The sequence below is a fragment of the Toxotes jaculatrix genome, chromosome 6, assembly GCF_017976425.1.
Source record: "Toxotes jaculatrix isolate fToxJac2 chromosome 6, fToxJac2.pri, whole genome shotgun sequence".
Taxonomy (NCBI): Eukaryota; Metazoa; Chordata; class Actinopteri; family Toxotidae; genus Toxotes; species Toxotes jaculatrix.
In genome coordinates, this window is record NC_054399.1 from 5,680,117 (window position 1) to 5,706,724 (window position 26,608).

Here is a 26,608-nt window from a genome sequence, read left to right on the forward strand (position 1 = left end):
CTAGCAGTGGCTAATTTTCCAGAGGCCTCTTCATCTCCACATAAAACCATATTCAGTTTAAATTGTGAGTGTGAGAGAATTCTGAGAGCTATGCTGGTTAATGAAAAGCCCACATCAGACACAAACATAAAGACTCTCTTAAATGGATTTGATTTCTTTGGTAATTTCTACACTATAGTTAGTTTTGTCACTGTGAGTCAAATCTAATCAAACCACACCAGTCCAGTCGTAATGTGGCATGTTGCATGTTAACTTTGACTCTTGCTCAGCACTTTATGAATGATTTAATGCTGTTATAATGTTGAAAAATACTGAAGTTTTCAAACATCCTCTAAAAATATGGTCTTTGCTTATCTCCTGTGGTTTCATCTCGCCTACCACTGCTTTTGAGCCTGATAAATTGTACTTTTGTTCAGGCTGTTTTGCGTTTTTGTGTTACTGTGCTTGTTGTCGATCCTTTTCAAGTTAAAACAGAGTTATTTAGGTTTACACTCAGACTGAACAACTGATCTTTAATGTTGTGGAAACATGATGAAGACCTTTTGACCCAACAATTCTGCTGTTAACACTTTTTTTTTTGCAGCCAAATAAAAAAATAGTTTGATGAGTGCCTGGAGACATTTCTTCAAATAAAACAAAATAATCTTTGTTTCATACTTATCTATTTATTGTAATTTTTAAATGAACTGTCATTATATACTTTTATACTCTTTAAATGTTTTAAACATTACGGTACTGGGTCAGTGAAATTAGGTCAGAGGTCAATATACAGATACCAGGAACATGATGTTATGTATTTTGGTCTTTAGCTGCAGAGAGAAAACCTTTTTTAGTTCAACAAATAAACATCTATGTTCACATCTGTCCTCCCCTTCTCATTAAAATGAACTCAATGCCATCTGACTTCATTTGGTCATTTTTTTTGATTGTGTAGCAGTGAGTTGTTTTGCACATGCCCTATTCTCTGCTTCAAACACTCATAAATATTCACCCGCAACTTCGAATAAAAGAAAATGTCAAAGCGAGAAGCATTTGAGATATTTTTTACTTGGCATTTGTTGGCTTTGACACAAAAATAGCTACAATTTCCTCTGTGGCAGTCTTAAGAGGTTCATTCTGAATGCGATTTTAAGTGATTGCTGTTCATGTCTTTAGATGTTTGCTACGTAGCTTGAGTGCTGTGGAGAGGAAGTAAAGATGCCGGCTGCCCATTCTGAATGCCACAACTACTACAAACATCTGTCGAGAGGGTCAAGATTGCAGTCATTTGCCTGTCAGCCTAATGACTGTCTGAAAGAATGTAGCTGTGAAATTCAATACTTTTTCTGTATAGTTATTTAACATTTTAGAGAAACTTCTGAAGGACTGTGACTGCTGTTTCTGTAAAAACGTCTCAAGCATAATTGCTTTAGCCGATTGTGACTAACTCGTACAAAAATTGCTTCGTTAAGTGACCAGAGGAAGAGGACAGCAGCAATGAAAAAAAGCTGAGGAGTCAGAAAAAGACTGATGGAGATAGTCCGTAGATGAAAAGAATCCCAGCCTAAGAACAATAAAATACATTACTGTGCACACATTTACAGTATGGTGTGTTTCTGTGCATCCGTGCATCTGAATTGTGTTAATTCATTAACACATAGTACATAATGTGTAGATGCACAAGCAGAGGATGGCAGGTGTGCAAAGAAAATCTCATTATATGTTGTATATAATCCATCCACACCAAACGTCTGTCGGTGGCAGGCATGGACGTTTGAAAGCCAGCCCGTTTGTCCTAACAGAGCCTGAAAAACACATTTTTCCTCAGCAGACTAAATGCCAGCCGTACAGATCAAACAGCAGTCTGATCAATTACACAGAGAACCTTTGAACCAGTAAATGCCACCCGGAGACTTCACATCTGACAGGGTGGTATGGAGGGCATGAAGGGACAATATTAATGCGACAGAGGAAGACTTTTTTTTTTTTTCTGGTCAGCTACACACACAAAAAATGGAAGCACATGCAAGCGCACTCCCAATCGCCCAATCGCTCTATCTCTCACACACACCCATACAGAAGCGCACTCTAACAAACACACTGGGTTCCGGTCTGCCCCGTTATCAACCAACAGCAGCGACAGATCTCGTCACCCTTTTTACATCCTCCTAATTGCCTCCGAACCACAGCCGACATTATGTAAAAATAAATTGTCATGACATCCTGTAAAATGGAGGCTTTGAAATGGAAATGTTTGTCAGACAAAGGTTTGCGCTGAAAGGCTCTTTGTGTTTGTCGTCTTTCATTGTGCGAGACCCTGGATGATTGACTTCCTTTAGCTGGCTGAGGGGCATTGACATTTCCATGCCCTTCTACAAAGATGGATACCTTTCCATTGAACCGCCCCTCGTCCAAACAGCATGCCCACTCGATGGACCGTGTTGTGTCGATAATTATAATGTTGCCGTGTGTTGTATGAATGTGTGTACAGCAGCATTAATGAGTGTGAACATAAAATGAACTTTTGTGTGCTGATTTGAATGTATATATCTGTTTGTGTGAGGACTGTGTGTGTGAACAGTGCAGGAGAAAAGAGTTTCTAAGCCAAAGTCTCTGAAATGTTTGTATTGTTGAGTGCGTGTTTGTTTGTGTTTACAGTCTGGATATCCACAGCTGCCAGCACAATCTTAATGTATGAGTGGTTTAGTATGTGTGTGAATGCAAAGTTGTGCGTAAATATGTTATGTTACCAAGTGGTTCTCTTGCCTCCCACCTCAAACTCTTTAAGGCACCCGTCCCCACACGTTTTAGTCACCCATGGCAACCATACCATTAAAGCTGCACTAATAATACATTTCCATATTAACAATGGATCAGATGACTTAAAGTAATCTGAAGGGAGCTGCTCATAATGACGAATACACCAGGAATTATCACCCGACTCAGCAGTTTTCCTCACATCTGTAGAGCGTTTTACTGTCTTTAAGCTCGTTGTTTTGTTTTTCTGGCCCGCAACTTAACACTTTTGAACCGTGGTTGGCTGCTGTTTTCAGCCACTGACAAACTCGCTGTACACTATTCACCCAGCAACAAACGGCAGACAAAGTTAGCAACTAGCTGGAGAACATATACAGATATTCCCTTCAGGAGTTGGTGGAGACCAAAGGGGCAAAAAGGAGAGTAAATATTAGACCTGTATTCATCGGGTATCAAGGTATATGAGTCAAAATGAATGATAATGTTGCTCCATAACTGGATGTGTAGTTTCCTAACACGTTCGCCCCAACAGTGTGTAATAGGACAGTGACATCCCCCACCTTTCATTGACAGCACGATCCAGTGACATCGTGCTCCCACTTGAAGGTGAGGTGAAGAAGAGTTGAACGGTGAAATGACAGCAGTGTGAATGTAGCTGAGAAACGTAGCAGGAACATTTGGCAACTTTAAACTCACCACTGCTGCCACCACTGTAACCTCCTCCAGCACTGGTTTATTGCTATATTCACAAAGCTGGCTATAACTTGTAAAATGTGTTAAACTACAGATCCAGGCAGTATTGAAGTAGGGATCGTCAAAGTGTGCAGCTCTGGTGCCATCAGATACCTTTCCCTTGTAGCAGCTGAATAATAATACAGGAGATCTTTGTAAGTGGATTTTTGCTCTGCCCCGAAATGAGTTTGCTTTTCTGCCTCAGAAAAAGAAAATAAAGATTTGGGCGTTGGAATAACACAGCAGGGAATATTTGAGAAGAAAAAAGTTTACACAAAAAAAAAAATACCTACCGTATTTTGTGTACCTAAAAAAACTTGGCTTGGGGATAAAATTATTAACTGAAAAGATGTGAAAGACGAGGAACATGGGTTTCTAGCCCATAATAACTTAAGGATTACTGTGCAGTTAGTATAGATTTATGATAGGATTATTATATTGCTAGAGTGGATACTGTATATTGGTCCTCTAAGAGGGATATATATCCCCTAATGTTTCTTCTTAATCTCAAAGATACTTGAAAATGATTGTAGAACGTGAGCTGAATTCAGTCTTTATAAGGAGGTTCCTTAAAGAAAAGAAATCCTTCACAATTATACCCTTTCACCATGCTGGATTTCCAGTGTAAACATGGCATCTTCTTTAAAGGAACTTTTTAAAACGCAATTTGACATTTCTGTTTAGCAAATAAAAGAGAAAGGTCAACAAACCATGTGCATAATACATTCAGAGAAAACTTGGCTGGACCTCATCTCAGGATCTACTTAGATCATGACCCACGATGGTCTTTCTCACCAGATGCCCACGTCTACTGCTGTTTCCAAGGTCTAGAATAAACTTTCAGTCTCAACTTTTAAGCCAACATGGATGAGAAACATGCATAGTGCTAAGAAAAAAAAAAACGAGGAAATTTGAACATTTATAATTCCATGATGTGTGAAAACTTGTGAAAACTGAAAACTGCACAGCATCTGCTACACAGATATCATACTTTTTGTCAGCTGTTTTAAGATTAAGAATGAACTCAACTATTTTACTATTAACTGGTTTACAAATACAGCCACGATAAATTTCCTTTGTGCATATATATTGTATGCTTAATCTAATTAGCAATACATGTGGTATATATCTGTACTGTACACATGCAAATGTGTGTTGAGTTGTGTGCGTTTGTGTATATGTGAGTCCTAGCAGTATACTATGTATACAGAAGTCCTGGCCCTTCAGCTGTGTTTGGGTGCGGGTGGATTACAAAGGGATCAGGGTCAGCAGGGAGAAGAGGAAACAGACAGACTACACAGCAGCTCTGGTACAGCCCAAGGCTCTGAGCTGCTCTCCAGAGAGCTCAGAGCAACGCTGATCAACCTATCTGAGGATTCACAGTCTGGAGAAAAGTCCTTCATTCTGAGGTTTCTGGTGAAAACAGAGAAATTTTTTTTTCTTGCCTTTCACTTGGCTAAGATGTCAGGATGAACAGGGATATGTTACCTCACCACTAGCCCCAGACGCAATTACATCTTGGAGCCCAGACGATGTACTGAGAGCCGCGCGCAGGCAACGATCCAAATCGTCAGGGTTTACAAGATTTCTTTGTGTGTCAAGGGGAAGCGAGCAAAGTGAGCCTAAAACCTGCCTTGTAGACATTTCAAAAGAATCACACCCCGACATGAAATATAAAAACAGCAAAATATTCATCTTAATTCATGTGTTGCACTGTGAATATGTGAATGTGTCAATAGTTTGTGTGTGTGCGCGCGTGTGTGTGTGTGTGTGCCCACAGTATGTTTCAGACAGGTCTTCGCTTTGGTTGACAGCGCTGCTGCAACATTCATAACAGCCCTGGGAAAATGTAATGAGGTAAAGTGTCACAACATCTCACATCGCTCTGCTAGCCTTCAGTTCTGACAGCCTGACTCTGCTCACTGATGCTGTGTGTGTGTGTGTGTTTGTGTGTGTGTGTGTGTGTGTGTGTGTGTGTGTGTGTGTGTGTGTGTGTGTGTGTGTGTGTGTGTGTGCATCTACTGGCTCCATCTTCAGTGTCTGTTTATATGTTGTGTGGGAGGGGGGCCAGTGGCCAGGAAAAAAAGAAGCCAGGGACAGGAGAAGCCGAGCAAGCTGCCACAGTGCCACCAGTACCACACAGCCACGCTCTATTTCTATCTCCTCACAGAAGGAGAGAGAAGGAAACTTTAAAATGACAGGGAATGCAGAGCAGATCCAGAAAATCATCAGTATACATAGATGTGCCCATTTTTTTTTTTTTTTTAAACTTTCACTTCCTTTCTCATTTCCTTCCTGCAGCTTCTTCAACAGTCATTTCCCTTCTTCCTCCTTCCCTCATTGCCTTCCATTCTTCTTTTTCATTAGTCACTTCTGAGTCTCTTCACCTTCTATTTTCTCTCCCTCCCTCTGGACATCTCTAAATGGCAAGTTTATCCTCCTTCGCCCTGTGGGTCTTACCGGGCTAATTTCCTTTGAGTCAGGAGGGTTTACAGGTGTCCCTTTAGGGCTCCTGGTGTTAGAAGCGGCAGGGTCCCTCAGGGCCATGTGGGGTTTGGCCTGTTCCTTGACAACTTTATCTGCCCGAGACACCCAGGGTGTGATCATTAACACACCTCACCTCAGCTTAAAGGAGATACACATCCAGCTCTTAAAATGGATTGCTTTTACTGTGGTTTTCTCTCCTTCCATGTGCTGCTCCCTTCTTCCTTTTCTCTCTCAACATTTGTTCTACTCCTCCATCTTTCATTTGTCCTCCTGCTTTATTTCCTTCTTCCCTTTGCTTCATTTTTAATCTCCTGTCATCATTCTTTCTTCCTTCCTCCCTCAGACTTTGCTACTTTCTTCACTCCTTCCTCCTCTCACTCTCTTATATCGTCCACCCTTCCATCCTCCCTCTAATTTTTCCTTTCCTAACTCCTTCCCTGCCTCCTGCTCTCTCGGTCCTTACTTCTGTGAGCGTGCACGCTTAAAAAAAAAAACAATAAGTCTACTCTTAAAGTAGAGCAGATCCCCAGAGGGGTGAATGACAGGCTATTCTCTGCCTCCTGTCGCTATTTCTGACATACTTAAAGAGGAAATAGTAGAGTGAAATTATCTGTTTTTTCCTTAGTGCTGTCAGAATCAATTAATCACTCACAGTAAAATTATATAAGGACGTGTTTCTGAGTGCAGGGAGCTCTGATGTTGAATCTTTAAATCCGTTTTGGAAAAGAAATGGCTCATGAAACACACAAACGGCCCCTGATAAATCTTAGGGAATAATTATTCGCTATTTTTCAGTTAATCTGTGTTTGACAGTCAGTCCTACTCAGGCCTGGATAAGGACTTTATCCTCTCAATCATCTTTGCTCTGTCTCTGTCTCTTTCTCTTTCGTGGTTTCTTGGTCTCTTTCTGTCTCATTCTTGACTTCAGCTATTTTTTTTTTTTTTTTTTATATCTCTGGGCTGCTACCATGGAGATAAGAAAAAAAAATCCCTCCTTTGTATTACAGGGTTAGGTCACCACAGTGTTTACAGTATGTGTTGATGTTTGTGTACATAGATGGTACTGTGTGTTCATACGCTTGTGAAGATCAATGGATCCTGTCAAGAATTCAAAGATGACCAACATCTAGCCAAAGGGAGACCTATGGCTGCGGAACCACTTGAGAAAAGCACCTTGGCTAATTTTTTTTTCTGACAAATATAAATAATCAATAATATCTTTTCTAGATGTCTCTCTGATGCTGTAGCTAAATTTAAGGAAGTGATTCCATCGGCATTTAAGTCAATGCCATGTCTCAATATGACAAAGGACTCCTACTCTAACTTTAGTTACCTTGACAGTGCTATAGGCTCACTGACTCAGGCCCCATGACCCTGTCGCTGGTTCACCGGTTGGCCTTCCTTGTACTTTTGGTGGATACCAATCACTGCATACCAGGAACACCCCCACAAGACCTCCTGCTTTGGAGATCATCTGACCCAGTCATCTAGCCATCACAGCCCGGCCCTTGTCGAAGCCGCTCAGATCCAAATACTTGCCCAGTTTTCCTGCTTCCAACAAATCAACCTCAGGAACAGACTGTTCACCCGCTGCCTAATTTATCCCACCCCTTGACAGGCGCCATTGTAATGAGGTAATCAGTGTTATTCACTTCACCTGTCAGCGGTTTTAACGTTGTGTACGTGTGCATATTGCTGCATGAATGCACGTGTTTGCGTTTTTAATGTTTATGTGCACTCTCAAATGAGTGTAGCATATGTGATCCAAGGTTTGTGGCCCAGTGTGCCAGCATTTGTGTTGTCGTTGTGTGAGTGTTTCTGGAACGCTGATAAAGCCCACCCCCCTCCCCCTTCATTGAAAATCCAGTTCCAGGTCTTCATGGGAAATCAATTTGTCCCGCTTTCTACGTGGCCAGCCTTTATATGCTTCACTTCCTCCTACAGCTGTCACCCAGTGTATACAGAGACATTGCTTCCATTTATCCAGCACAACACACACACACACACATATGCTGAGCTAAATCAAACACATATCAGCCACACGCATGCATATTCATTCAGTGTACTCGACACTTCAGCTGGCGAGTAAATTACAAACAGGAGAGGTAAGGATGAGGCAACTCAAGGTGGCAACTGTGTGAATGTGTGAGTGGGGAAAAAAAGGAAAGTTTGTGTGTGTTTGTGTGTGGTGTGTGTGTGTGTGTTGGATAGAGAGACAGAAAAAGAGATGAAGAAAGAGAGGCAAGTCCTGGCAACTTGGCCAGCGGCTCATTAATCTGCAGGTGTGTTTATACCAAAGAGATACTGCATGCAGCACTCAAACACACACACACACACACAGACTAAGAGCCCTGCAGCTCATTGTCATTCAACTCTGTAGCCACTATGTCCTTTGTTTCTCATTGTCCTGAGGAGTTTGGAGAGGAAAGAGCGTCCACGCTGATTGAAAACTGGGAAATTATGCCATCCACCCATCTCTTATCTAGTGTGAACAGAGTTTAACTGCACACTGGTTCACACCTGCAGGTGTTTGAGGTTGTATCCGTGAGCGTCCATATGTATGTTTGATGCTGAATTTTAGTTTTTTTTAAAATTTGTGCATTTTTAAGCCTGCATATGTGTGTACTGACCAGTTTACGTGTGTGTGTGTGTGTGTGTGTCTTTTCGTGTGTCTGACAGCTCTTGTGTATGAATGTGTCCACGTGTCACTGCCTGAATCAGCTACAGGCCGAGCAGCTCCAATCAGGCTCTCCAGGTGGTGTTGGCAGAATTTGAGCTAAGAGTATGCATGGCGGCGGTAGCGGCGGCGGTGGGGGGAGAGGGTGCAGCCAATCATAATGCTGACTGAGGAATCCAGTGGCGTGGATGAATTAATGAGGCATGTGAATACAGGCTAAGCCAGCCAATCATAGCCCTTTAAGAGCTCCTCTGCTGCCGACAAACTGTGACAAACTGCTGCTCATCAATCACACGAAAGACACACACTCCGTCATTTGCACACTCACTGTCCCATCCAGCCTCACGCATGGCTCATCTGAGTCACTGTGCTGAGTCATTTGTTGTTACACCACTGTCAGGCTGTTGTAGTCGCTTTGGGGAAAAAAAGAATAATTCACTATATTATAAAACTATATTTACTTTGTACGTAAAGGGAAAATCCAAAGGATGTGACATTTATGTAGTACCTTTAAGAGGTAATTTTTTTTTAAAAGTAGAACAGTTACTCTTAGTAGTACTCGATCTTTGAGGTGACAACAACTCTGTGGCTATCTCTTGCACTTAATGCTCCATCTATTGAAATCAGTCTGCACTCTGGAGCCTTCATGTAGTTTAAAGGAGCAGTTTGACATTTTGGGAATACAATTATTCACTTTCTAGGCAAGAGTTAAAGAAAAACATCGTTATCGCTCTCACTTCCCTATTGTACATTTCTTTGAGCCGCTTGTTGAACTGCCTGCATAGTTTTCATCTTCAGATTTTGCATTTTGCTTCATCTACACATGTTCTAAAACATATTTTGGCCACACAGTTGGTCTCTGAGCTACGGTTTTAGAAGGAACCACTGCAGCTGAAGAGCTGATCCAGATATGTTACTTAAAAAAAGAACATTTTAAGATCAGAATCTAGTATTTATGGTTGCATGCTAGTGTTAGTGAGGTTCAGAGGAGGAGTATTTGTTTCAGTACATCCTTTAGGACACAAACACCCACATGCACACATAAAAAACCCCCAGAAAAAACACCAGGTTCCTGGAGGTACAGTACTTTGGCAGGAAAAGGGAACAGATTTTGATAAGAATTTCCAGTAAAAAAGAAAAATCTGAATTCCAGTATTCACCTCTATTATGTCTGTGCACCGTATGCGAGCTGTCAAATTGTTCGTCATTACATGAATCATCATATTCTAATGCATATGGTGCATTCTTTCAACTCTGTGGCCAGCAGTGAATGCAACATTGCAGAAAAAGCAGAAGCCAAGAAATAGCAGTAAAACTCCAGAACATATTGACGTAACTGCTAGAACTTGGAGGATTTGGAGCCAAACACATAAATCCATTCCATCATTAATGAAGGACTGAATGGGATGTCCTGAGGGGAGCAGCATGGCAGCATTGGCCCTTTCCATCTGTCTTCCTCTACATACCCTTGCAACTCACTGAGAATCTATCTATCTGCTGGTTTCTTTCTTTCTTCGTTTCTCGCTGCTTGGTGCTTTTGGTTATAACTCTTTTTCTTTATCACAGCTTTATCATACCTCTAGCTCCAAGCACGTCGATTTCGCATTCTGCCTCGGTTCAACCCAAATCACCAGATTCTTGGGGATCTGCTGACAAATATCTCGACAGCCTGTGTGTATGTACAATAAAACCTCCATTATCCTCAGCCGCAGCCCGTCCTTCCCATTTCCCCCCCTGTCGTCTTTGACCTCATCGCTCAGATCTGTGGACGCACTGGTGAGGTGGGTTAGGGGCCGGTGATATTAATAGCCTCGAACTCATGAATCTTTCAGGCTCAATCATATGAGCTGATGTGAGAGGAGTGGGTCCCCGAGGATGAATTAGCTAATACTGAAACCCAGCAGGAGAGTTCCTCTTGGCCTCTTTAAACATGAGATATGCATTAGTCCTTCATATAGTCCTAGGTACACATTGGTTTTATATAAGAGGAAGCCAAACAGGTGTGTGGGTGGGCGACCCGATCTGTGTGAGAGAAAGAGAGTCACAAAAAAAAAAAAAAAAGCAAGGCAAAAAGGAGAATATATTTCGTTTACACCCTTGTGAGCATATTTGGGAATTCAAGTGTGCAGGTGAGTGAGCGTGTGAGCTTGAATAAGTTTCATTTTATGCATGAGTACAGAGGCATTTCTGTATGAATAATTGTATTGGCCTTTGACAGGGAAATACAGAGCAAGCGAGAGAGAGAGAGAAAGAGACAGAGGCATGGAGCCAGAGAGCGAGGGAAGGGGTGGGCAGAGGTTAGGGGTTGCGAGGGAGTGAGGAAGTGCGGCAGGAAATGAAATGTGTTATTTGGGAGAAATGCTGGGGGGCTACAGGCTTGTTTTCACCCCAATCTCTGCACTGCGGAGCAATTTCAATACAGCACTGTACTGTAGGTCTTGCCAAAGAGCAATGTGCTGGAGGGGATGACGGGAGGGCAGTGAGATGGAGTGGGCAGGAGAGAGGAAAGAAAAATTAGAAAAAGAGTGATAGAAGAGGGGCAAAGAAAATTAGAGAGAACGGAGAAAGGGGGGATTAATAAAAGAGGAAAGCAGGGGGAAAATTAGAAGGAGGCAAGGGGTGAAAGAGCAGCAACAAGTGTGAAGATATGAAGGTGTGGAGATGAAATGAGAGAAAGAAATGTAAGGAAAAGTAAAAATCACGTTTGATAAAAAAAAAAATTAATAAATAAATAAAAAATGTGCAGAAGGAAGTGGGAGAGAAGACTCAGATCTAATCACCATAATTGGAAATGAGGCCAGAGAGTGTGGGGAGGTGCAAAATTAAAAAAAAAAAAATGTTGCTATTCAATTTATTTTGCTGAAATTAACCTGGGACTTCTCCAAACCACCTTTGAATCTGACTGAATGTTACTGTAGTTTGCTACACGGTGACTGGACTGTGTAGGTGTGTATGCCTTGTTCACATGTCGTGTGTTATGCCCACCTGCAACGTGACCATTGTTTCTGTTTGATTTGCTCGAGGGGCTGTTGGAGCGCAGCGGGGAAATAAAAGAGGAATGTTGATAAGGAGGATAGAGAGGAAAAAGAAAAAGCGGCCCAGCCCTCGGAGCGAGTCGCTTTGGCCAAAATGGTGAGCCTCTGCGAAGAAGCTCAGGTACTGTTATCACCTCTAATTCATCATGCAAACGACGGAGAAAATTGGAGGAGGGGAATCCACTCTGAGCCATGGGAAAGACGGATGGAGAGGGAGCGGGACAGGGGTCGAAAGACAGGAAGAGAGAGTAGTGTGATCAGAGTAATTTCCTCCTTTTAACAGGGTCATTTGCCGTCTTGACCCCACAGCACTCGCTGCATTTGAAATCCAAAAGGCACGCTTCAGCTGCCAGCTATTAGTTTGGATTCTGTGCTGAAAAGCCACGAAGAAAACACTTCATTTATGTGTGCGCCTCTAATTGTTGGCTGATCCAGACGCATTTGAATGACTCACAGCTTGAAATGATTTACCCGCCCGTTCTCTCTCTCTGTCTCCTGACTGACTGACTGACTGACTGACTGACTGACTGACTGACTGATTGGGGTCTTTCTGAAGAACAAACAGCAGTCAACCAGAAATAATGTCCCTAACTCCTGCTCCATTTAGAATCACTGTGATTTGTTGACCTGTGTTCAGAGATAGACCGGGACAGGTTAATGCGTTCCCTCTACAACAAACCGCATTTGAACTAAACAGAAATAGCTGCGGCTGTCAAAAAGAATGAGATTTCATTTTTAGAGTCCACGAAGGGATCAAAAAAAAAAAAAAAACAACAACACAAGACAGACAATATAAATGGAAAACAAGGATGTCTCTCAACGTTTAAAAGAATCACTCAATACTGGTGACCTCATCACTCTACCTGCTGGTTTTTGAATCTAAATAAAATGAAAATATTGTAGTTTATTCCATTTATAACACTGTAGGCCTCAAGAAAAAGAAATGTGTGGGTATTCATGTTCCCGCATTAATTTAACTGCCAATAATGTGCAGAGCTGACCTCGCTTTCCATGTGTGGAGAGAGGTTGCATTGGAAGACAGGGAAAAACCGAGAAGTGGAGCTATGTGCTTGACAGAAACAATCTCAACTCAAGGTCCACTTACCTGCTTTGTTACCTGCTTTTGACAATTTCAAACCATCGGTCCTCAGCTGTTCAGGTTGGTTTGGCACTTGAGCAAACTCAGTCTGCTGATGAGGACTGTGTGGCTGAAACAAGCAAGTTAAGCTGACCTTGAGATGAGACTCTTTTATCCTCTGATGTTTCTAAAGGCATGAATGAACTTCATCTGTGGAGCTATGTAGACTAACAGTGTAGCTTAGCACTGATTGTAATGAATATGGGAATAGTAAAATATGTCTTGTCATAGCAGGAAGAACGCTGCCTCCGCTGGCGGTGAGGCAGCGAGCCAGACATGCAGAACACCAAGGCCCTGGTCCACTTAAATCATTAATATTATTTAGTTACACTTGTCTTGATTGTGATTAAAATGTTCGGTGAATAAAGCATGATGTGCTGGGGAAGAGTTGTGCGACATGTTTTCGTTTTTATGGACTTGCACTGAAGCTCAAACTGGTTGGCACCTCGCTCGGTGTTTCTTCCTAAAATAAGATTTATTTATTTACACTTGCCTCGGTCAAAGTGTCAAAGTGAGAAAGGCCTGATAACCGACGTACAGGTGAATCTTCTAATGAAAGAACAGAAGGCCTTTGTCACAGCAGACATTTGGACTTGTCGTACCAGGAAAAGCTCAGGTTGTTCCAAATAACATTATTTAATTTTCAGTTCACACCTGTGCTGTTCCTGCTGTGACATGTCACAGCAGCTTTTTCATTTTGACATATTAAAATGAAAAGGCCTTTATTTGACGTTAAACACGGTGAAACTATTTTTCTTGAGCCAATTCTTTACATGTGACGTTTTAGCAAGCAAGGTTTCCTGTGTGAAAACTGTAGGAATGAGAAAATAATATATACTTTGCTGTGGTTCCACGCTGTTAGCGCTGTTTCCTGATGTTTATGCACTGCATGCTGTTCATACTAAATAGATTGTTTGATCTGAATTTGTAGAGTTATTTTGTAGTATGCATAAATCCTGCTGAGTTTATTTTGGAATGTGCATCACAGATTGTGAGCCTGATTTGATGGTGCTGCACGACTTGACTCATCTTCAGTCCACTTTAAAGTCCCACACAGGTGTTTTCGGGTCCTCTGGCTGGTGAGGCCTCTTCTCTGGTTAACATTTGGTGGCGCTACATTGGGAATTACATGATGTGGAACAATTTCTATAAACTGATATGAGAGATAAGGTCCAAATCTTAATGAGTTCAGCTAAACTAACTGGAAAGTTAGACAGCAGGAACAGTGTGTAGATACTCACACAGTCCTGAATGGAGCTCTAATCAGGCAAAATGCGCGGCTGTGTTGTTGGGCCATAGCTGCTTAGGGGCTTTAAAGGAGGGTGAGTCTTATTTGCATGTCACTGCTTATCTGTGTTTTTGTGTAAACCACAAGAAGGATTAGAGACATTAAGACTGAGATATTTGACTATTTTATCCGGACATAATCAGTGGAGTAAAATCCCCCAGGGGTGTTTTTTTTTTTTTTTCTTCTGTTGTTTTGGGCGATATTTTATTCTCTCATATCTGTGAACAAATGTTCATTCCAGTCGTGGTGAAGGAAAATATAATTCATTATTGTATCTCAGCACATCAGCCATCAATCTGACAGGCTGTGCTGAGCCTCATTAATCACTTATTCTGCTGCAGGATCCAGATTTTACCAACTGGTTCTAATGATCAAAGGGATCGTACAACCCAGAGCTTACACATCTGACGTGGGTGTTACACATTAATGTTCACGTGACTTTACTGACACCTTTGAATGAGTTAGGATAAAGTAAGGAATACAGATCAGGAGAAGAACTTTCTGAAGATGAGGATCTAGAGGAGCTGGAGCGCTAATAGCGAGATGTCCACACCAGCTTCTCTGTCTCTCCCTTACCCTCATAAATATTAAATACAGACCCACAGTAGAAACACAAGCCATCAATAATGCAGCTCCCAAAAATGCTTCTTCCCAAATAATTGCAGCTATAAGCCAAGTCCTAGAGACAGCCTCTAAGGTGTGCTGCAGCTGCAGTGCCACTGCCTCATTTTGACTAAATAATCATTTCACATGGAGAGCAGAAGCAGTGCGGGGGGACACTCGTTAATACGCCTCTCTGGCTATAGCGGTGCTATGGTGTCTGGTACTGTATCTAAAGTTGTTTACAATTGAAGGAGAAAGGAAGAGGCCTTCAATAAGCTGCTCATCTAAAGGGGATGAATTGAAGGAAATGAGAGCTGTGGGTGTGACAGATTAAAGCATATGTTACGTCTTAGGGTCCAATTCTTCCCGAACAGCACTGTGCTGTGTTGGTTAAATTGTGGTCAAGCATTTGCTGTTACAGGCAATTAACCTTTTTTTGCCTTTGGCCGTAATTAATGTTAAAAACATCAGATATGCAGCTGTTTAGCAGAATAATCAAAATCACAACACTTTAGTAACACCGGGAAAGGCAATTAAACACTCCTGAGAGAGGAAAGCTGAAGGAAAGACACACGGGCACAGAGCTAATCAGTAAATAACAAATATTTTATGATTGTATTTCTCCCAACATTTAGGACGAAATGTCATAATTTATTCCGATTCCCTCTAAAAACCATTAAGTTTTGTCTCGCTCAGTAAGAAACGCAAACCAAATCGACCGCAGCAAATCATTACAAACAACATGCTTGTGTGTAATTCATGCAATCAACATGCATTTGTCACAATTTATTGATCCAGCACTAGAATGCTGATTGATCTCCGATGGCGTTAATGCACAGACACACCTAAATGTTGCATAATGTGTTCGTTTGGGTAGACGTGTTAGAGGTTATTGATAATCAGACCCAGGACAATATGCCTCTTTTGACCCCTGACCCCGACTGATGACCTTTTTCCATAAGTAATGACCCTTAAAAGCTCAGCGCGGCGTGTTGTCTTTGTATGCACGAATGTGGATGTTCTTTGAGGTTTACTCTAATTCTAACAATGGATACTGATGCGGTATCTTGCTTTAGAAGTGTTTACACTTGATCCTCAAAGAGATTTCACTCCGATAAGCACCACATATTCAATCAGGAAAGCTGGATGACCTTACTGATTTGTTCCAAGGCCTTAATACAGCAAATGGAGCGCAATGCTCAAAGCAAGTTGCGTTATAAGAAGGCAACCGCTGAAAGGAACGCAAGCCATGAAAGCCAAACATTGTAATACTGGAGTTTTAGACGCCCACATTACACCACAAAACCATGGCGGCTTATGTATGTAATCTAATATTTACTACAGTTCAACCCACGGTTCTTTGGCCAGAGCCCAGAATCAATGTGCCAGACTGAACACTGTCAACAACAACTTTGCACCAACTGCGATGTGTTCAAGCTCAACCGAACCCTGTGGGGCACATGCAGCTGAATTTCTACAAATTTCATTCAGAGTAAGAAAGTCACTCAGATGTTTTCTGCCAGAGCCGCATTTACTTCTTCTTCCCTTCATTTTCCCGTCTTCCCTCATCCACAGCAGCATGTTCCGCTGCTCCAGCACTTTAATCAGCTACTCTACCCCTCACTGAGCTCATGGCTCCTCTGTGACCTATGTGTCCTTGCATGTCTCTGTCACAGACACGAACAGACCCACACACACACACACACACACACACACACACACACACACACACACACACACACACACACACACACACACACACACACACACACACACACATATACACATACACACACACACACACACACCTAAAACAGTACACAGCCATTTTCTGACAGCCACATTCTCCCATCACACAGCTGAGTGGAAGCATGAGATGCCCACTACTCTTGGGGCAGAAGGTGAAAATAAACACACACACACACACACACAGTAGCTGAGCTCATATAACACACATTCAGCAGTCTCTGTCACAACTGACTGACTTGCAGCATATGGATATTCCCTATTCACTTTCAGTCAGGGAGCTTGATCCAAAACTACTGGACCTGACAGGAAAACCTCCTCCTGGCTTTGAGCGCACTGTGATTGGATCCAGAGCGCTAAAAAAAAAAAAGACAACAAAACCCACACAGGGAAACTCGCTGGTGTTTTCCTCCTGAATTCACTGCACAGAAGAGCACGTGTGAAACGCTGTCCCAGCATATGCCTTTCTCTCCTTCCCTTATGCCACAGTGACACAGCATCTGTCCGCAGCTGCTGACCTCTGAGGTTTACCTCGCTCAGACCTGACCTGGCAGTGACTCACCGATTTCGCAGCTCTCCCCGGAGAAGCCCTGAGGACAGTAGCAGCTATAGCCGTCCCCTTCCTGTAGGCAGCTCCCTCCGTGGAGACAGGGGTTGGTCTGGCATGGATTATTCTCCACTGTAAAGAGAGACAGAGACAGAGTGTGGACGAGGGTTAACTGACAAATATGAATTTATAATTTATTTTCTACAAAGAAAAAGCATTACGAAAGTGCCTGCAATGTTGACAAACTATGACAAGCGATGAGCCGGCATTATGCCCCTCTCGTTATCCTGACCCAGCCCATCCTCTCACTGCTGTCTGACAGAGACAGAGGAAGAGTAGAGTACAGACAGTGCATAGACTCGCCCCTGTCTCTATGACTTTCTACAAGGTGACAGATTGGCTGTTGTTGCGTCTGTCGTGTCCCTGTTTATCATGACTGATGTTCGCGAGGCGAAGGACAATGTGCTGAGTTGAACTCCTCCTGCCATTCTCCCACCTCCCGTCACAGGTCCTACTGATGAGCCAAGGTCCTCATAAATTAGCTGATCATCACCCAGTCATGCATGCTGGTGGGGACCTATTTTTATGGCACATTACTGCTTTGCAGAGGAGGTAATAAACACATTTTACGTCGCAGGGCTATAACCTCTTCCTGGGAAATGTTTTGGTGGATGAATGGTGGATACTGAGAAGATTAAGAAGTAATTATTGCTCTTATATTTTAGGATGGGATGGAGGGAGGGGAATTTGACAAGGACAGTGCAGAGCGGGCGTCAGGTTTTTTTTTTTTTTAATTTTATTCTGAGTGCAAAGAAGGACTGCGGGGAACTGGCTAGATTAAGTGTCTTTTTATTATCCAATCCTGATAGGATTGCAGCCCCTGACACAATCTGTCAGGCCATCTAATACACTGCATCTTCTCCATAATAACACCCAGACTCACTTAATCATGTATGAGCAGAGAGAGAGATGCTGTGCAGAACACAGTGTGCAGTTCCCCTGCAAGTCTGGGAATACTGTCATTCTCTGTGTGTGTATGTCTGTGTGTGTGTGTGAGAGAGAGAGAGAGAGAGAGTGTTTATGCATGTGTGTTCATGTGCAAGCATATGCGTTTTGTATTTCTGGATGTTTGTCTGACCCTGACTCATTGCATGCTGGTGAGATATAACATGAGTGCGTGTTCAATTTCCTGCGAAACAGGGTGATAGACTCCCATCGCTGCAGAGAGGCTGCTGTTGATACACAGGGCAGGGGAGATGATGGAAAGGCTGTCTTTGAAAATACATAAAAGTGATTCGCTGAATGAGAAAAACCATTAGAGACAGGCTCATTTCTTAAATCAACAGCAGGGAGGGGGCAAAAAAAACAACACTGTACGTGATTTGAAAACATACATTGCTTAAAGGTTAATGATATACCGATGGAGATGGTAAAATCTGCAAGTGCTGAGCAGCGCCTGACACGTAAAATAAAAAATGCACACTGAATATGGTCAATGAGGGCTGGGTCTAAAAATGTCACGTAATGGAGGAGAGGAAAGAGGAGGAGGGAAGGAGCCTATATTAGTCACTGTCCTTCCATCCATCCATCCATCCATCCAACTGTCCATCTGTCCATCAGGGTCAAAGTGAGATGGTATGAAATTGAACTGACAATTAGTCTCTGTACATAACACCTGTAGACATGTCACACTCACACCTCTTAGTTTGACACTGAGTCGATAAAGTTTCACAATTCAAAATACAGCAGCAACACACTGTGAGAAATACATTTTTTTGTGGCAAATTATCAGTGTTGAGGAGAAGCGAAGCTACAAGTTGCGAAGCTTTCAAGTAGCAAGCTATTTTTTTTTCCTGCACAACAAAATGCTACATCCACATCGATTTGCGTTCCCACTCACCTTCGCCTCGGCTCAAATTTATCGCAATCTGACCTCAGCCCAACCTTACCCTGACCCCAGCCAGTTATCAGTGCACCGCCTAACCATAACTTAACCTGAGCCTTAACCCCAACCACACAAGGCAACAGTGTGGTGGATAATATTTGAGGGAGGGGAACAGGCTTCGACTCTCTGCTCCTTTCTGTTGAACTCCAGCTGCAGGTGGGGCCAATCCATCTCAATTAGTCTCAAAGAGCCTCATCACATCGCACAGTTTCACCCCTCAGCTGATTTCTTGATGCCGCTGTTTAAAAATCATTTAACTGACTCAATAGACAGTTTCCTGAGTAGCTTGCGTAGCTTTCTACTTTCCACAAAAGTGCATTATTCCTGTAGCGTTACCACTCTAGATGAAGAGCAGCTCGGACCTTTGTTCAGTACAGTTTCAAAGAAGCTTCCCAGCACTCCAGTGAATGACAAATCATGATCATAATCATCTGTTTCCAACAACATGGAAAATACCCAATGTGATGCGACTTTCACTGCTTATTATAATTGCTGGCTGTGTTGTTAAAGCATGTTCAAATTATTGTTTTGCTGGTGCCACGTTGTCACAACTTGACTATGCACTGCACTCTGCTGTCGCATCAAGCATGGGTGAATAAAAGCATGCCACCGGCTGTGTGTTTTCGTGAGGGGAAAAATGGTGGCAGGGGGAGATTATGGGCAATTACAGCAATTCTTCAGGTAAATTAGGTGATGTGATGTGAAAAGCAATTCTGACTCAAACCTGGACTACGCTCACTCGAGGTGACATATCCAAAATGTCAAAATGCGGCATTTTTGTAGCACACGCTTTTCAAGGCGGCTTGTTTATCACTTTTATACAAAAACGCTTACAGTACCTTCATTTCCAAGTGGTCGGTTTCTCTAATCCACTGTGAAATTCAGTGTTTTTGTTGAAAGATCAAGGTGACATTTTATGAAATAGTTTGCAGTTTGAAATAGTATGAATGATGTGAGTGTGTGTGTGTGTGTGTGTGTGTGTGTGTGTGTGTGTGTGTGTGTGTGTGTGTGTGTGTGTGTGTGGGTTCAACTTGACTCTTTCTGTTGTCACGGCTCCACATCTCATTTCAGGTGAAAAGTACCAAACACACTGCTGTTTGAAAAGCTGCCAATTTGTAATTTCATAGATATTCATAATCGTATCTGTCAGACCACATTTGCATCATGTGTGCGAGCATCATGCTTGCAAACTGGTAAATGCACAGTATATACTGTTTGTTGATTTAGCAGCACTGAGGCATTACGGCTCTCTCCCTGCTTACAGGTGTCTGCCATCAAAACTGTTTGTGTTTAAAAGCCCAAGGCAAAACAGAGTGGAAGATTTTCAAAAACGCTGTGTGCTAAACTGTTTGGAAATTGTGTGAAGAGTTACAACGCTAACCTGAGGCAGAAATGAAACCAAATACACCCACCCAGTACTGTCATGTAGATTAAGCTAAACAACAGAAGAGAAAGAATCCTGAGAGAGACAACAAGGATATGGACATGAGATTCTAGAAATGACCACAGCATAAATTTTGGCATGTCATAGTAGGAGATGCACAATAGTTAGTTAATATTGTATATGACTGCAATCTATTTGGGTGAGCTACTTCTGGGGTGCTATTATATAATATATCAAACTTAACTAAGGGTCTACGGCCATGCTACCAGCTACATGAGACTGAAAGCAAAATAATGGACAAATTAAAACTGAGCTGATGAAAAGGCTTGACTGAAAATATGGGGATGACCAAAGATATTACAAATCATCATGAGGGAAACATAAATGTCTGAACTGAATTTCACGGCTTATAAAAGCCCTTCTCATTCACGTGAACGGGGGCAGCGCGCTTTCCCGGTCGATTACTTTGAATCTTGAATGCAGCGTTTCTGCTCTTTAGCCTAAAATCATCGCAGCCAAAGATCTGCCTCGGTAACTTTCAAGAGTTGTACAAGCCTCTGAGCTACACTTTGGCGTCTAATAACCTTTCAAACGCACAAATCTGTTGCTCCGACTGGCCTTCCCGAATTGTATTTCATTGTCTCAGAGGTGCATGAAACAGCGCGATCCCAGCAACGATCCGAGCCTTGTGTTGTTTTACAGGAAGGGTAAAAGCAAAAATCAGATACTGCCCGAGGAATTCAGCAAAAAAATATTCAAAATATATTGTTTTTCTTCAAATGACCATTATATACATTTTTTAAAGAGCTTACAGCAGCTTGGGAACGTTTCACATTGTGTCTGTGAGCCCTAGAAACCCCTCCCTATGCATTCATCTGCCTGAGTCAGATCGTACTGCCAAAGATAAGTCTGACATCTGAGTATCTGTGCATGCAGTTATGGTATTAGATCACAAACGTCTCTCCGCTCTGAAACACAGCCCCGGCAGACGTGTATCTGCTGCAGCGGAGAAGGGGGTGAAGCACGCAGTGTAACTGACAGCTGAGGGCCGGGCCATCAAGTAGCCTTAGCGAGGGAAGCTTCGGGGGCCAAAAGGTGAACTTATCATGACCATTCCCGCCAGTCAATCACGCCACAGAGAGCCACACTGCAGCTCCACTTTCTTGTTGATCTCTGCATTAAATACGGCACATGGGGTTTTCTTTGCCATAGTGAAAAATGCAAGTGACGCATCTTAAAAAGTAATCCATAAACCCTTCAGGATTTAAGTGGATGGCATCACCATCACTGATACGGAAAACTGGAGCAAAGCTAGCGTGTGACAGCCGCGTTTATTCATGCGTGTGGGGCCTGCTCGCGTTAAACGCCTTAAAAACCTTAAAAGTGAAATCCCATCGGTCCATTCTTCTCCACAAAAGAAACCATTTATTGACATGATTCGACCGGTTCTAACAAAATTGCCTTAATAATGACTTGAAAAGGACTTTTCCTCAGCTGCCATCCACCAGAACTGACAAATGTTGGCTGTGCTGTCTGCAGTAATACAGACAAAGTGCTGAGCTGCAGCAGAGTAGGACATTGATCCAATCTGCAGACAATTAGTAACGACTTATTACACACAAATGAGACTGTGTTCTTCACCATCTGCCCGCAAACAGTAGCCTGCACACTTAGTAACATCATACGTGCGGCATACAGAAATGACTGATTGTGTGACTAGAGAAAGAAGTGTTCTGCTCGAATGTTCTGAGTGAATCGGCCCCGTGACTGGTTTAACATTCACATCAGGGCTGTTGTTTCTATGTGTGACATTTTGCTGTTAATTAGGAACATTTGTGCATATATATTAACTAAAAACTGATATACAAGTGAATAAGAGATTTTTTTTTTAAAAAAAGCATGAGAGAAGGAGAGAAAGAGAAAACTTGGTGGAGAGGATACAAATTAAAATTTAGTATAGAGAAGCACAAGTGTGAGAGGAAGAGATTGACGGAGAATGAGAGAGAGAGAAAATGTCAGCTAAGAAGGGACAGAAAGTCACAGAGGGGGCTATCATACATTTCCTCCTCTCTTAATGCTTGCTGCTAGCTTATGATTAATTACACGCTGGTCTTAAAATAGGTCGCCTCTTCCATCCCCACTGTGTGTCTTTCTTTTTTTTGTGAGAAAGACAGAACAAAAAAGAGAAAGAGAGGAAGATGGAGCCTGAAAAGAGAGAAGGGGGGAGAGAGACAATTTATGTAGAAACTTACGATAGGGATAAACGCAACATGGAGGCAGGAGGAAATAAAAACTCTCCGGGCTGAGGTTCGTGGTGTGGCACAAATGCACACTCACAAAGTAGATAAAGTCTTCTGAACAGATACTGCAACTTCTCCTCAGTCCCGTGCAGAATTTCTGGAAGTATGTTCTTGTGTGTGACATTTTCCCGCTCTATGAGAACATCTTAAGTTTTTTTTTCTAAGCCTCTCAGGAGAGAGATTATCTTAGCGTTGTGGCATATTTGGGAATCTACTCCCTGATGTCAACTCATACATGCACCCCGGATTTATAATGGACCATTAAAGAGGATTGCGATAGCGGAAATTTCTTGAAGTCTGAAGCTGAGTGGTTAGAAAAAAATCGTCTGAATGGAAGCCTGCAGAAAAGGTTGTGCTGACAGAAACACTGAGCGCTGCACGAATAAACGTGTGACACCCACCCATTCACGGCAAAACTGCACACACACGCACTTACATTTACTGTACATACACCTGCTTATCACCCGCCGTGTTGCTGTGCTTAGACTCACTGAACCTTGTAATAGCTTTGCTGAGACAGATCATGCCTTGGCCTGTTCAAGTGTTCCCCCTCTATGAGCGTGATAAGCCATCACCTGGGCCCAGCAAGAGCTGCCCCATTAAAATTTAATGCTACAGTACATCCCTGAAAGGTCCTGAGGAACGCAGAACAGTTGGAACCGTATGGATGGCTGCGTTAAACTGCAAAGTATGGGCTTAAATACAGTCGTTGTCATCATGACTGTCATGCCTCGATGAGTCTGTAGGGTGAAATATTAAAACTGCCACTTGCATGATGGCTACGGCGAACGCGTGTTTTATGCATTTAGTGACGATGCAGAGCAAGTGAAGACATAAATAAAGTATCAGTGAAAGTGGCTCTGTCAGCGCTGAATGTCACCTAAACACGGTTCAACGGCACAATGTCCACATCTGGAGCAAACCTAAATTAAGACTTTTCTGTGGATAATTCATAGTTACTTTAAAATGGAACAAAGCACATGAAATGTGACTGGAATGATATTTAAAGAAAAATTCTGGTTTCTTACTACTAGGGTCTTATTTTCCCATGTTTGGTCATCACATCTATCCGATATATTTGTACTGAAATCTTGAAACACAGCTGCATTTCTACAGCAAAATCCAATGGGGCAGGAAAGAAATGGTGAGAGGATAAATGGTGATCGATCACACATGCATTGCACAGTTTGCATGCACAACTACAGCAAGTTCAATAGGTCGAAGCTGGACCAAGAAGCTGTATGGGAAACTTTTAGATGTTTACAGTGGACAGCTTGGTTAAAAACTTTACTGTTTGCCTTTGTTTTATCTTTGACGAGAATGACATAGACAAAGATCTGGAATGAAACCAGGAAAGTTGCAGTTATATCAAAAACACCTTCACTATCAGCTACCATTACACCCCAGTCTTGGTGCCTGTATTTGTTCGGCCACCTTTTTAGTAGAGTGTTAGCATATTTTAAGAAAATTACACCCATCCATCCAAAACTTCACCCAGGTAAAACAAAGTTAATAACTCGCTGCAGTAGATGTTTGGCCAAAGTCGACTGTGACCTGAAAAATCAGCGTGACCTGATGACTCCAAGCTTCCACCTCTCCCTCGACAGGACGGTCAGAGGCCGACACACTCACAGGTAGGATATGTATCAACGTGTCCCCAGACAGACGAGTCACTCACTGCAGATGAGCTTCAATTACTGCCAAGGCAAGCTGAATACACACCAGGGGAAATATGAAACCTATTTCTGCTGAAATATAGATAACACTCCTCTCTAGCACAGAGATGCAGACCCCAGTACAGTCTCAGATTACTTCAGAGTGATTGATTTACAGGGGTGAGCTACATGAGGGCGGAAAGGGAAGGCGAGAAGGAAAGGAGGAGAGATGGAGACAGACAGAGGTTACGTTTACTTGTTGGTGGAGCTGTCCTGGTTTGGGCTGATGATGTCAGTGTCTGCACAAGTCCAACTCATGTGAGCAGGGGCTGACAGTCGGCGGCGTGTGTGAGTGTTACAACAGATTCTTCAGCCCTACAGTTTATGAGGTCATACACATAGCAGGGAGGGTCGGCGCACTCCCTACCTCTCTGACACCAGGCTTCCGCCTCTCCCTTTTAACCCACTGTACCAGCTGTCAGTCTGAACCAGTGGTATGCAAGATATATCTGCAGGGTCGCGAGATTATTATGGCAACGGAGGAGAGGGGGAAAAAAAACGTCTTTGCAACAGTGCTGAAATACTGTACATGAGATATAGTTAAAACAGAGAGAAACAAACTGGTGCTAGGGGGGTAGATCACTGTTTGGTGACACATAAAACTTGTGAACAGCGGATGCTGCTTAATTTTCAGGGGTCACAAGCCAGAATACAACTGGTCTAAACCCTGAAGAAACTCACACTAAGAGGAAAACAGCCACATTATATCCAATGTGATATAAAGCTGATATAAAACTGTGAAACAAAGTGTGCTTGGTTATGAAATTAATCTTGACATGTGGTTGTAAAGGCCGCAAAACTACAGCACTATTAATCCAAGGGGTCACATACGGTATAAAGTCAGCTGTTGTGCAGAATAATAATGTAAAACTTTATTGATCTCTCCGCCGCGGCGAGATCAGAGCACCTGTTCAGCCACTGAGCGTTGCTTAACTGGCAGGAAGTCAGCGCTCAAGGACAACTGATAAGTTACTGCAGATACTTGCTGAAATAGGACTTGAACCCAGCTTGACCACTTGAAAGACTGCAGACGCCACCCTGCACCCTTTTGGGACTGAGCTCATATCTTAGAGGGAAGGTTGTAGATGGAGCAGGTGTAGCGATGTGATTACTGTACTGAGCCTGAGCAGGGCAGCCTCTGACAAACTAGGATTGATGAGCACTGCAGGGGATGGAGCAGCTATTTCTGTCTGTCTGACCACATGTGGTGCTCTGTATCTGGCTGCATATATACACCTGTGTGTGTGTGTGTGTGTGTGTGTGTGTGTGTGTGTGTGTGTGTGTGTGTGTGTGTCCAGGGGTGAAAGGGGTGAAAACAACACTGGATGTAGACTGAAGAGAACGCTTGAAGTTGAAATCAACTCTGGATTCCTCAAATGACACACGCTACCTCGCCAACATATTAAACTGTTCCAGGTTATTATTTATTCAAATAGTGCTACTATCGATTTCTAGTCATATATTTACAGTGTAAATCAACCCTACAGGTGTATGTAACATAAGAGATAGAGCTGCGGACATGCAAGAAGAAAAGAAGCCTAATAACACTAAGTTAGGATATACTTTCACAACTTTCATATACAAAAACACAATAATAAAAAATATTTTGCATAAATAGTTTTAGAACAGCGTTTCTGATTATACTTCCATACAGAGTCCTCGTCATTGTAAACTGAAACTTTCCATTTTTAACTTCACCTCTTTTCAACCGCATAAAATGTTTTCCTCCTCTCTCCACAAGCAAACACACACACACGCACACACACACGCACACACACACACACACACACACACACACAAACTATGCAAAAGCATGACACTTGCAATTAGCTACAGTGCCAGAAGCCTGAGACAGCAGAAAGCAGCCAACGTGCTCTTAGTGAGCACCTCGTGGACCGAGCGTCACAGTGAATCAGCCTGGAGAGGACCAGGGAAGAGTAACATGCCAGCAATTCAATACAGCCCCATTCAGGAGACCTGCACGGCGAGACTGACGAAGAAATTGAGGGTCTATTGTTACAAGAGCGGCACTTGTGGCGTCTCCATTCGTCCTAAATAAATTGCATTATCTGGGCTGTCAGAGTGGCAGGAAAATAATCCATCCTGGCTTATCATCACAAACACATTCTATCCACTTTGGGGTTTTTTTTCTTCTTCCACTCTTCTCTTCAACATGTCTTTGCTCTCATTCTCAGGGCTTTGTGTAATGAGAATATTGAATCAACTGCACCCCCCCCCCCCCCCCCCCCCCCCCACTTTTCTCATAACTATACAA

At 42.7% G+C, this 26,608-nt stretch overlaps 1 protein-coding gene across 1 annotated transcript in view; it reads right to left on the reverse strand.

Moving 5' to 3' along the window:
• ncanb (neurocan b) overlaps window positions 1-26,608 on the reverse strand; it is a 98,928-nt gene that overhangs the window by 31,234 nt on the left and 41,086 nt on the right. Inside the window, exon 13 of the mRNA XM_041040365.1 lies at window positions 17,005-17,121. Within this exon, the coding sequence (XP_040896299.1) occupies window positions 17,005-17,121 (117 nt within the window). The remainder of the gene's footprint in view (window positions 1-17,004; window positions 17,122-26,608) is intronic.